The following is a 13,069-nucleotide window of genomic DNA, read 5'->3' as shown; positions in this document are numbered from 1 at the left end:
CCCCCAATCCCCGTTCCCCCCCGTTTCCCAATGCCCCACAATCCCTGACTCCCCCCACAACGATTGCGACCCCCCACCATGATCGTGCCCCCTGACCTCTGACGCCCCCCAACGATCCCGCGAACCCCCCAATGATCGTGGACCCCCGCGATGACCCCTGACCCCCCAACGATCGCGGATCCCCGCGATGTACCCCGACCCCCTCCAATGATCGAGAACCCCCGACTCCCAACGATAGCGGACCCCGCAATGATCTCTGCACCCCCAACGATCGTGGATCCCCGCGAAGGCCCCCGATCAGGACACCTCGCCCCCCCCCCCCCATGACCCCCATGCCCATCGGTGCCCCTATGCCCATCAGTGTCCACCCATGCCTACTGGTGCCCCCGTGCCCACCAATCCATACAATCAATGACTTACGAACATGTCCTCTTCCTGGCTGCTCTCCCATCCAACTGAGACCAGTCTGTCAATCAGGCTGGTCAATCGGATGGCAAACCGACAAAAAAAATAAAAGACGTGCTTATTTCAAAATTGTACTTCCGCGTTTCCCGTCCGCAATTTGACCCCCCTGCCCCCTTCCCGGCTCGGGTCAAAATCATGCCCTATGCCTCTATTAATAAAGTTCAGGATCCCAAAAGCTTATTTAATAGCCTTCCGAACATGTCCTGCCACCTTCAAAGATTTGTGTATGTGCACCGCTCGATCTCTTTGTTCCTGCACCCCCTTTAAAATAGTACCATTTAATTTATATTGCCTCTCCACATTCTTCCCACCAAAATGCATCACTTCAGACTTCCCTGAGTTGAATTTCATCTGCCGTGATTCTGCCCATTTCACCAGTCTGTCTACGTCCTCCTGAAGTCTACTACTATCCTCCACACTGTTTACTACATTTCCGGGTTTTCGTGTCATCTGCAAACTTTGAAATTATACCCTCTATACCCGAGTCCAGGTCATTAATATATATCAAAAAGAGCAGTGGTCCTAATACTAACTCCTGGGGAACACCACTGTGTACTTCCCAACAATCTGAAAAACAACTGTTCACCACTACTCTCTGCTTTCTGTCCCCGAGCCAATTTTGTATCCACGTTGCCACTGTCCCTTTAATCCAATGGAGTTTAATTTTACTAACAAGTCTATTATGTGGTACTATATCAAATGCCTTTTGAAAGTCCATCAACCGCACTACCCTCATCAACCCTCTCCGTTATTCATCAAAGAACTCAATCAAGTTAGTCAAACACGATTTTCCTTTAACAAATCCGCGCTGACTTTCATTTGTAGCCCTTTGCAACTCACCATCTTTCTCCCTCCCACTATAAAATTGTTATCAAGGTCTATCATGAAGGAAGAGTATGGTGAAAATATTAATGTAATTGTTTGTTCCATTCATTAAGAAATATAAATGATCAGATATTTTTGCAGATTAAAGGGCTAAATACACAAATACTACCTTGGCTGCTTAATTTACAGTATCCATTTTGCCTTGCCTGCAGAAACTATTCTAAATTATGGAAATCACTGCACTTTCTGTATATATATATTTCTTTGCACAAAGTTCAGTCTTTAAAAAAACAAATAGTAGAGCTTTTACAGTTCCCATGAATTCTACTGCATTATAACATTTGTTTGTTTTTTGGGGGGGATGGGGAAGAGAAAATTAGGCCTTTGTGAAGAGACTGCAGAAAGGGAAAATCATGTTCCTTTGAATTTTAACCATGCCAGCTACAAAATGGATACTATCTTTTCCTGGAAAAAGCTTGAATGATTAATAATTATTGATGCTTACTGCTAACACAGACACTCCAGCTGTGGTGCTGCTAGGTTTGGGGCCTGTGTTGAAGTGTTTCTGTAACTTTCCAGCCACTGATAGTTGATACTCATTCTCTGGCAACCCATCATCCTATATGAAGAGAAAAAAAGTAAAGGCAAGAGGAGTAATTAAATAAAAAATAATTTCTTGCACCACTCTGAAAATTTCAACCTGACATCATGCTGAAAATGGGAGTAGTATGATTTGTATTTTGTCTTTGTGCTCATCAAGGTAAGGAATGTAATGTTGGGGAATGGAACACTTTCCTATTTCAGGCACTCATCAGCATCAAGCACTCTCAGGTCAGGTACAGCACAGCTAGCTACAGAGTGAAGTGCTCCATTAATCTGCCCCAACAACACGCCTAAAACTGAACATTAGCACCCTCTACTAAATTAGTGTGACATTTCTAATTCTCACTTCGGCCACCTTGTAGCCAATTAGTGCTAAAATTAGGGCTTTTTTTTCTGTGTATTTTCACTTACCAGAGGTTCAATTAAGTCGGGACTGCCCAACTTAATTTTACAGAGAATCCATGGATCCACACGAGGAGACTTTGATCTCATCCATTTGAGATGGATTCAAATCCAGATTCCAAAAGTGAAAGGGAAATTCGACACTTCCCATTACTTCCAAGATTGTCATTGTTAAGATTGCAGTTTATAGCCTAACTATTTAATTTTGTTATCACAGTAGTTGCTGATTTTAAGTGAAACATGCGGTCCTTATTTGTTTTTCCTGCAATAATTCTAATGGTTATAAAATTTTCTAGCTGGAAGGTTCGTTTTTTCTATCAGTATTGTCAACATTTACTTGAAAATAGTCATTGTTTTCTCTTGGAGCCAGATTTGATGTGATATAATTGCTTTCATATTAAAAAATTCCAGATAATAGTGTTATTTTAATGAATTTCAGGTGATATTTACCTATTGTTTTTTAAAAATCTCTTCTTTAGAATCTGTAAGTGTAATAAATGCAACTAAAGAGCTATTACATAAAATATTAGTGCTGAATATCATCCAATAAAATTAGAAGAAAGCAATATAATGAATCATCAACAAGTTGCATTTATAAAACACTTTTAATAGAGAAAAATGTCCCAAAATACTTGACAAAGGAAAAAATAAAAAGGCAGTTAAAAATCCTCTATGAATAGTATACTGTGGAAAAATAAACACATTCTGGTTAAAGTAATGCAGGAATGTTAGCAATGTTCTTAAAGGGTTCCTCATAAATAAAAAGGGACAAAGCAATATTTACAGAAATTATTTTGCCAGACTGGTTAACTTCAAATGGGCAGTTCTTAGCTCAGTCTTGGTTGCTTGCTGCCTATTTCCTGGAGTATTGGCGTGTGCTTTAACAAATTATGAGTAGCGGGTTACCATAAGCTGTATTATAGTCCGACTATATGCAGGAGACATTTTACATTGAATCTTTGTCTCTTAAATCCTACATGTTATTTTAAAGTATATCGTTAAAAAAAAAATGGAGATTTTAGAAAAGGAAACCAGGCAAAACAATTAGATAAAAGTTTATCTGAGATTTCTTTAATTGGCACTGTTGGAAATAATCAAACTCATATTGTGACTCTACTGCCAAAATCCTTCCAATTAAAATATATGATTGCTGAAAAAATATATAAAACTGATTTCAAGCAAAATAGGACACCTGCTACCCTACCAGGACACTGTTTTCAATATGGGCATTCTGAGCAAACTGCAATTACATGTTTCTGTCCACCAATAGAATGACACGATTTACCAGAAATGCTATTTTTCCATGATATATTTTAATTGGAAATTTTTTGATGATAGACCCACAATATTAGCATATATACTTCCAACAGTGCCAATGAAAGTGTAGTAAGGTAATCTAAGGCAAGGTTAGGTAACCCCAGCATTGCATAATGCAGTAGAATTTGAATCACAACATAAACACTTGCTTTTCACAACATTTCCATTCTTTGGGCATTTATCATGCCGGCGGGAGGAGAGCGGGTGCAAAACCCGGAAGGGAAGTAGGCGGGTCGCGATCTGCACGGGGTGGGGGGGGGGGGGGGCGGGGGGTAGGGAAGAGAGGGAGAGACATCGGACATGGGGGGGTTGGGGGGAGGATATTGGAGAGACGTCGGATATGGAGTGGGGGGCGGGGGGGAGAAGACATCAAACATCGGAGAGACATTGGACATTGGCGGGGGCGGGGGGGGGGGGGGGTTGTAGGTGACATCAGTTTTAAGGTACGTTTATTTTTTTCACAATGGGAAATGTAATTTTATTTAATTTATTTCGTCTAGTTTTCATTGATCTGGCCTTTCTGGCCTGGTTTCACCAGGCGTGAATCGGAAGCTGTGGGAAAGCCGCCCAGGTAAGGTTAAAATCTTTTTAAGTTTCCAATATCCAAAAACTAAACTACCTTAAGTACCTCAATGAGGTACATTTGCCCCTTTAATTGCCGGCGGCACTACGGCTTCCTGATTTGTGCATGCACCCAGATGCATCTGGGTCGTACGTGTTTTTTGGCGGGTTGGAGCCGGGATTCCCTCCCGCTCCATAAAAATGCGATTTTGTTTGTGCCCCTGCCCCGAACACATCCGAACTTGGCAGTTAAAATCCTGCCCTATGTGTACATACTTTCCCCTCACTTAACATCTGCAGCATTTCTGTAGGACATCGGAGAGACATCAGACATGGGGGCGGAGGGGAAATCGAGCTATTAAGACAATAGCCTGGCCATCATATCTATCACACCAACTGATCTGAAGCAAAGTGCTAAACCAACTATAGAGATGAATATACTGTACAGACCATGCCAAGCCTAAAACTGAAATGAAGCATTCCGCCAAAGCCATCAGTAATGTGTCCCAGAAATCCATGGTAGAATGTTCACTAAACAAGACTTACATTCACCCAGGGGTGGTCCAACAACTGCTGTGCAGAATATCGCTGCTCTACATCAACCTGAAGCATCATGGTGATAAGCTCCTATAAAATAAAATAAAAGAGCAGATGGATTGTCATTTGCGTATACGTATAGAGTCGAAAGACAATTATTCACCTTGACCAACAGGGGAGACATCTAGCAAGTGATTATTCACTATTCGAGTGTAACGGTACAATAATCCAAAATCCACTTGATGGGCCAAGTTTTGTTGTAGCAGAGCATCTAATGGCATCTGCAGTCAGTTAGACTTGCCCTTGCACGTTTAGGTTTCTTAATTTTTTGTGTGGCAAGTTGCTGAAAGTGTGAGCTGATATCGGGGCAGCGAGGGATACAGGGCATCTGGGACCTGAGTGAACAGGGCAACCAATTGTGTATCTCTTTAACCAGATTGAAGGATTGAGAAATAAACAGCGCAAGGACTGAGAAGGAAATGTAAGTTAGAGTGGGTGAATTCATTGTCAAATCAGGTACAGAAAGAGAAATAAGAGAGAAAGAAAGATTGGATTAAGAGAGAAAGAAAAAAAGAGACAGAAAAGTTTTTAAAAATGTTAAATTTAAAATTTAACATTTTTAAAATCTCCAACACCAAGTAATACCAGAAAGAATGAGACTCCACACTTGTAATAGTTAATTTTCAGTGCCTAAGAGGTTGACTGGCAGTAATTAGCACTTATGACGTCATTAAAAGGGTACTTACACTTGAAATGACAAGACTTAACTTACTGTGGCGAGTTTAGTTCGTAGCAACCGTGCAAATACAGCAACTTAATGCCATTCAATGCATTTCAATGGTGAGGGAGACAGCGAGATACTGTTTTCGAACAACATAAGGAGATATTAGGACAGGTGACCAAAAGCTTGATCAAAGAGGTAGGTTTTAAGGAGAGTCTTAAAGGAGAGGAGAGAGGCAGAAAGGCAGAGAGGTTTAGGGAAGGAATTCCAGAGCATGGGCCTAGGCAGCTGAATGCACGGCCGCCAATGGTGCAGCGATTAAAATCGGGTATGTGCAAGAGGCCAGAATTAAAGGAGTGCAGAGAAATCGGTGGGTTGTAGGGCTGGGGGAGGTTACAGAGATAGGATGGGGCGAGACCATGGAGGGATTTAAAACAAGGGTGAGAATTTTAAAACTGAAGCGTTTCCAGACCAGGAGCCAATGTGGGTTAGCGAGCACAGGGGTGATGGGTGTAGCGGACTTGGTGCAAGTTAGGATTACGGGCAGCAGAGTTTTGGATAAGCTCAAGTTTATGGAGAGTGGAAGATGGGAGGCCAGCCAGGAGATCATTGGAATAGTCAAGTCTAGAGCTAACAAAGGCATGGATGAGAGTTTCAGCAGCAGATGAGCTGAGGCAGGGGCAGAGACAGGAGAAGTTACGGAGGTGGAAGTAGTGATGGAGTGGATGTAGGGTCGGAAGCTCATCTCAGGGCCAAATAGGACACCAAGGTTGCAAATGGTATGGTTCAGCCTCAGACAGTGGCCAGGGAGAGGGATGGAGTCAGTGGCTAGGGAATGGAGTTTGTGGAGGGGACTGAAGACAATGGCCTTGGTCTTCCCAATATTTAGTTGGAGGAAATTTCCACTCATCGGACAAGCAGGGTAGATAAAGGAGAACCAGTGGATGTAGTATATTTGGATTTTCAAAAGGCATTCGATAAGGTGCCACTCAAGAGGTTCTTACATAAAATTAGGGCTCATGGGATTGAGGATAATATATTAGCATGGATTGAGGATTGGTTAATGGACAGAAAACACAGAGTAGGAATAAATGGGTCATTTTCAGGTTGTAACCAGTAGGATGCCGCAAGGATCAGTGTTTGGGCCTCAGCTGTTCACAATATATATCAATGACTTAGATGAGGGGATTGAGTGTAATGTATCCAAGTTTGTGACGATACAAAGCTAGGTGGGAAAGTAAGCTGTGAGGAGGATGCAAAGAGGCTGCAAAGGGAAATAGACAGGTTAAGTGAATGGGTGAGAAGGTGGCAGATGGAGTATAATGTGGGGAAATGTGAAATTATCCACTTTGCTAGGAAGAATAGAAAAGCAGAATATATTTTAAAAGGTGAGGGACTAAGAAATGTTGATATTCAGAGGAATTTGGGTGTCCTTATACACAAATTACAGAAAGTTAACATGCAGGTACAGCAAGCAATTAGGAAGGTAAATGGTATATTCACCTTTATTGCAAGGGGGTTGGAGTATAAGAGTAAAGAAGTCTTGCTGCAATCATATAGGGTTATGGTGAGACCACACCTGGAGTATTGCGTACAGTTTTGGTCTCCTTACCCAAGGAAGGATATAATTGCCTAAAAGGGGGTGCAACGAAGGATCACTAGTTTGTTTCCTGAGATGAGAGGTATGTCCTATGAGGAGAGAGTGAGTAGAATGGGTCTGTATTCACTGGACTTTAGAAGAATGAGAGGTGATCTCATTAAAGTGTATAAAATTCTTAGAGGGCTTGACAGTGCAGATGCTGAAAGGCTGTTTCTCCTGGCTGGAGAGTCTAGAACTAGGGGTCATAATCTCAAGATAAGGGGTTGGCCATTTAGGACCGAGATGAAGAAAAATGTCTTCACTCAAAGGGTGGTGAATCTTTGGAATTCTTTACCCGAGGGCTGTGGATGCTCAGTCGAGTATATTCAAGACTGAGATCGATAGATTTTTGGATACTAAGGGAATCAAGGGATATGGGGATAGGGCAAGGAAGTGGAGTTGAGGTAGAAGATCAGCCATGATCTTATTGAATGGAGGAGCAGGCTCGAGGGGCCGTATGGCTACTTCTGCTCCTATTTCTTATGTTCTCATGTTCTTATGTTCAACCGTGTCAAAGGCTGCAGACGGGTTGAGAAGAATGAGGAGCAATAGTTTACCACGGTCACAGTCACATAGGATGTCATTTGTGACTTTCATGAGGGCTGTTTCAGTGCTGCGGTAGGGGCAGAAACCTGACTGGAGGAGTTCAAACACGGATTTGCGGGAAAGATGGGCATGGATTTGGGAGGTGACATCACGTTCAAGGACTTTGGAGAGGAAAGGGAGGATGGAGATGGGGCGGTAGTTTGCAAGGACAGAGGGGTCAAGGGTGGGTTTTCTGAGGAGGGGGGTGAGGACGGCAGATAAATCAGTTATTATTTTGAATAATTTTAAGCTGGTTGAAGCGTCTGTCTGTCTGGTTCCCTTGACTACTTATAATTATGATACGTGTTTTGCTGAGTCAATGAAAATTTCTCTTATCCTGTTTGCTAAGACATGAAATATTGTTCAAAATGCACTCATCTCAGCCAGTCAAATCTGATACAATTACTAATGGCAATACATTATATTAATTACACTGATAGCCATTCTAGTGCAGTTACATCCTGTCGTTCATAATATATAAACATTTTAGACATCAATATTGAATTGAGTCAGGCCAAAGGGAAGTCTAGATTTTGTATCCAGGTAAATGAGCTCAATTAAATTAATTATTGATTTATGATCCCATCAGTGTCATCTCTGTCATGGGATCAGCATTCATCCCTGATAGCACGGAAACCGCCATATTATCCACATACTCTCCTAATTCTCTGCACTCACTTAAATCAATGATGTTTACATGAATATTTTCATCCATCATTAAAGGGTTGCTGTCTTTTAGTAAAATACTGTGCAAGGCGCAATGCCATATTTATCCACAATAACAATATTTTTAAAAATACAGTAATTGGCTTGGGAGCATGCTTGTGTTGTAAGTTGCTGTGGTGTGAATGTTTTCTTTAGTAGTTTTCAAAACAAATCACATATTCTCGTTTTATATAACACCAAGGGCCAAAGTATCTCCTCTGTTTTCCCAGTGCAAAGGGAAGCCACATTTACATTGTCTGCTCGCATCATTGTGAAGATGAGAAGATCAGAGCTCGGTGCACATGTATCCAACTGCTCAATGGATTCTAAGAGCTGGTGACACAAGAACAGCCCAGTTAAGACTCTCCATCTGACTGTTCCTTCCCCACCCGTGCAGAGGCACCTGGCCTCTGCTTGTTACCTCCTGTAGCAGCTTGGCTGAGGATATAATTCAGCTGAGTGGTAGACTGAATTTGTGTCTTATCACTCTGCAGCATCATGTATTGGTGTCCAAATGAAGTGCATCCCTACATCATCCTGTTTTGGAGTGCTCTGGTGTAATCAAAATGATCACAATGGGGGTGATTTTAAACCCCAAGAACGGGTGGGTTGGGGGCAGGTGGGAGCTGAAAATAGTTGTTTTTTGGGTCGTCACCACAACCTGGCTTTATTTCCGGGTTTAACATTGTCGTGTAAAAGTACAGGCTTCCCACTGGGAATGCAATGTCCAAAAATTTTGCAGTTGCGACCCAAAAACACATTTTCAACTCCCGCCTGCCCCCAACCCACCCATTCTTGGGGTTTAAAATCACCCCCAATAGATCTGTGTAAGTCAGTGTCTTCAAGACATGTTTGAAGAATGGTGTTGTGTTAAAGAATAAGAAAATATGGAATGAGAAAAGGTCTTTCAACTCATCAAACTTGTTCCTCCCATAAACTACACACAATTTGCCAGGTTATGGATCACATCTTACTCAATTAATCCTTTGACGCAGTAAATACCAAACTTCCATGAAGATAACGGTTTATTTCTACCTGAGCCCCCAAAGGTAAAATATCAGACTATCAGGCAGAAACATCCATTCTCTCCTAAAGTTAAAATAATTGATAAAGTAAATTTATAAAGTTCCCAGAAGGTCCAATTAAAACATAGCTTCACACTGGGATGGAAATATACTGTACCCAGTGTGAAACCCCAAGTGCTGTGAGACTGCTTACCAGAGGTGGTCTCACACCTTCTGACTTCAGTATGTTTTGGAGTCAGGTTCTGATCCAACACGAGTATAGTATCTCTTTCACGTGCACATATGGCTGAAACTGCAAAAGTGGCAGCATAACTGCATTGTAAGAAAGGCTAAAAGTTTAGATTGCATGCAAGGCCATGAACTCAAATGGTTTTCTTGCTAGTATTAGTGGATACTCACTTTTGCAGAGTCAGAAATATTGTCCCAATATGGTGCTGGAAATTCCTGATGCCCCATCAGTATCTGGTCAAACAGGACGTCTTGATCATTGCTGTGCCTGTGAATAACATCATCTCTCATTTTAATTATTGACACTTTTTCCAATCTCTTTGTGAAACATCTTACCAATATATTTTATTTAACAAAATAGGTAAAAGAATGCTGAAGATATAAAATTAAATATTATAATATTATTACAAAATTACATTTAGTACATTTGTAACCACAATGGAATGCTCACTACTTCCAAAAATAAACATCCAAACTAGTGGTTCAAAATTACTGATGGGTAGAGAATGTACTCAGTGACGCATTTCTGGTTAGTTCTGCTAAAAAATAAACCTATACTTTGCAAATACTGCATCATTGTCCCTTTTAGGAGCAATCTAATGCTCGACTATTTGACGAATCTATGTTTTCTGTCTTTTTCTCCTCCTGATATAAACTGAAGCAGTTCTATGGTTAAAAAACATCTTCATTAAGTTAGCACAGCACAAGGCAAGCTGCTATATACAAGATATTGAAATCAGTATGATCGAGCTATCAAGGTAAAAGTGAAGTGTTTATGGCTATTTGTTTAAATATTGTTACAAGCGCATTGCTGTTGCCAAAGTAAAGGAAAAATTTTAAAATTACGATTAAGATAAGCTACAACATTATTATAGTGCTCATGATGTATAGAAAGACTTTTCGAAGCACTTTCTAGGGCAAGGGAAAATGAACACCATGTAAAAGCGAGAGAGGGAACAGAAAGGCTAGGAAGGGATGGAGAGGTAGGTAGCCAAAAACACAGTTGAAAAGAAGAGGCTTTAGGAGGATTTTGAGAGAAGGAGAGAGATGCTAGGGGGATGTGTGTAAGAAGGGATTTCCAAAGGACTGGAGCTGGTGGTTATAATAGTGGCTACATATAGTGGAGCAGAGTGGGTAGGGAGTGAGGAGTAAATTGGTGTCTGAGGAGCAGAGGGTGCACAGGGAGATATGGTTAGTGGAGGTTACTGAGTAGGGTAGGCAATAGCAGGACAAGCTTGAAAATGAGGACGGGGATCATGAAATCAATTTGTTTGTGCATGAGGGGCTAGTGGAGTTTGGCAAAAATAGGGGTGATGAGAGTGGAAAGAGCATGGCTAAAGCTTTCTGAAGTTTGTAGAGGATGGAGATGGAGAAAGCTCAAAGAGAGTGTTAAAGAAAGTGAGCTGCAAGGTGATTTTGGCAGCAATGGGGGAAAGGCTATGGTAGTGGCTTATCATTGATATTATTTTCAGCAGTTTGTTCTGAATGCGTAGTATCGTAAATCAGTACACTTTATTTCAAATGGGAATCTACATTAGTTTTCAATCATGAAAGAATCAGAATAGGATACTCACTATCTGAGGCTGTTGAAAGTGTCAGTTTGGAGCTATATTGAGATAGTGAGAGACCTATTTAGATATTTCTAATTATATTTTGGATGAATTCTGAGTCAGTTGACAACTGCTGATTTTCCAAGAAAGTGCAACTTCAGATCTTAAGTATTGTAACATGAAGAAATCGAATCTGGATTTGAATATTTTGTTTTGAAAATGATTGCTGTTTTCTCTGTGCATAACAGCTTCTGGCTCTTTGGTGCAGTCACGAACCAGCACACAAATGTATCCAGCAGTCACTCTTAAATTCTTATCCTTGTTTTCAAATCCCTCCATGGTCTCGCCCCTCCCTATCTCTGTAACCTCCTCCAGCCCTACAACCCTCCGAGATCTCCGCACTCCTCCACTTCTCGCTTCTTGCGCATCACTCCACCACTCCACCACTGGCGACTGTGCCTTCAACTGCTTAGGCCCCAAGCTCTGGAATTCCCTCCCTAAACCTCTCCACCTCTCTCTCCTCCTTTGAGATGCTCCTTAAAACCCTCTTTGACCAAGCTTTTGGCCACCTGTCCTAATACCTCCCTATGTGGCTCGGTATCAAATTTTGTTTGATTACGCTCCTGTGAAGTGCCTTGGGACATTTCACTACGTTAAAGGTGCCATATAAATGCAAGTTGTGGTTGTTTTTGTTGAATCATGTCCTTAATTCATGACCTATTTTGCTGCCAGGATTTAATTGTGTTTCCACCAGAGAAAAAACAGCCTTCAAGAATTAGTTGGTTCTGAGCCTTTTTCCTATAAAGGGCCAAGTGAAATATATAGATTGATGTTAATAATTACTAAATATTAAGGCTCAAAATTACACAAAAGTCCTTTTATTCAGAAGGAATAGAATGAGCTAGACTCTACTGCGGGTACGATCCCTGATTTTGCTGAGATAGCTGCTCTCAGCTGGGGTGGTAGTAGGGGTTCTACACTAGCATTAGAAAGAAAAATTAAATTTCTAAAATGCTTTACAGCCAAAGAATTATTTTGAAATGTAGTCATTGTAGTTATGTAGGCAAGCGGAGCAGCCAATTTGCGTTGCGTAAGGTCTCTCAAACAACAGTAAGAGAAATGACCAGTTAATCTGTTTCTGGTGGTATTGGTTGAGGGATAAATGTTTGTCAGGACTCTGAATAGGTAGATGGGGCCTCAGTTTAACATCTCACCATACTCCCTCAGTACTGTACTGAAGTATTAGCCTAGATTTTGTGCTTAAGTACCAGGAGTTAGGCTTGCCCCCACAGCATTCTGACTTAGAGCCAACAGTACCATTACTCAGCCAGGCTGGCGCTACTGCCAGTTCCTACTAGGAATAGTATATTGTTTATCATTCCATACCAACATATAATACTTGCATTTTTTAAAAACACTGGAGCAAAATCTATAATAAGCACAGTCTCCAATCTTTTAACCACAGGCCTTCATAACTATATAAATTAAATTGAGTTCAACAATGCAGGTATGCCTCCATGATTTGTAATTAGAACTACAAAGTGCTTTGACATAAAATATTACCAAAGATTGGCAATTAAGATGTTCACTCAACCTATATTACATCATTATAACAAAACTATACAAAGATAAATTATGTTTAAGACTGTGTCCTCAAGTCCTGGTATTAACTGAAAAAAACAGCAATAAAATAGCTCAACACAATAAGACACTGAATGTGACTATATGAATGGGAGGGAGATATACAGTGGTGTTCCCCAGGGTTCGGTACTAGGACCATTGCTTTTCTTGATATATATTAATGACTTGGACTTGGGTGTACAGGGCACAATTTCAAAATTTGCAGATGACAAAACTTGGAAGTGTAGTGAGCAGTGAGGAGGATAGTGATAGACTTCAAGAGGAT

The 13,069-nt window shown here is 41.0% G+C and overlaps 1 protein-coding gene across 2 annotated transcripts in view; it reads right to left on the bottom strand.

Annotated features, from left to right (window-relative positions):
* dclk1a (doublecortin-like kinase 1a) overlaps positions 1–13,069 on the bottom strand; it is a 293,560-nt gene that overhangs the window by 35,970 nt on the left and 244,521 nt on the right. For both annotated transcript variants that reach the window (XM_067985937.1, XM_067985938.1), the window contains exons 14-16: positions 9,785–9,881; positions 4,720–4,800; positions 1,796–1,909 (exon numbers count right to left, since the gene is read on the bottom strand). In XM_067985937.1, coding sequence (XP_067842038.1) covers positions 1,796–1,909; positions 4,720–4,800; positions 9,785–9,881 — 292 coding nt within the window. The remainder of the gene's footprint in view (positions 1–1,795; positions 1,910–4,719; positions 4,801–9,784; positions 9,882–13,069) is intronic.

Source organism: Heptranchias perlo, chromosome 6 (genome assembly GCF_035084215.1).
Source record: "Heptranchias perlo isolate sHepPer1 chromosome 6, sHepPer1.hap1, whole genome shotgun sequence".
Taxonomy (NCBI): Eukaryota; Metazoa; Chordata; class Chondrichthyes; order Hexanchiformes; family Hexanchidae; genus Heptranchias; species Heptranchias perlo.
Note: the sequence above shows the minus strand (reverse complement) of the source record. Positions and strands in the feature narration are given on the sequence as shown.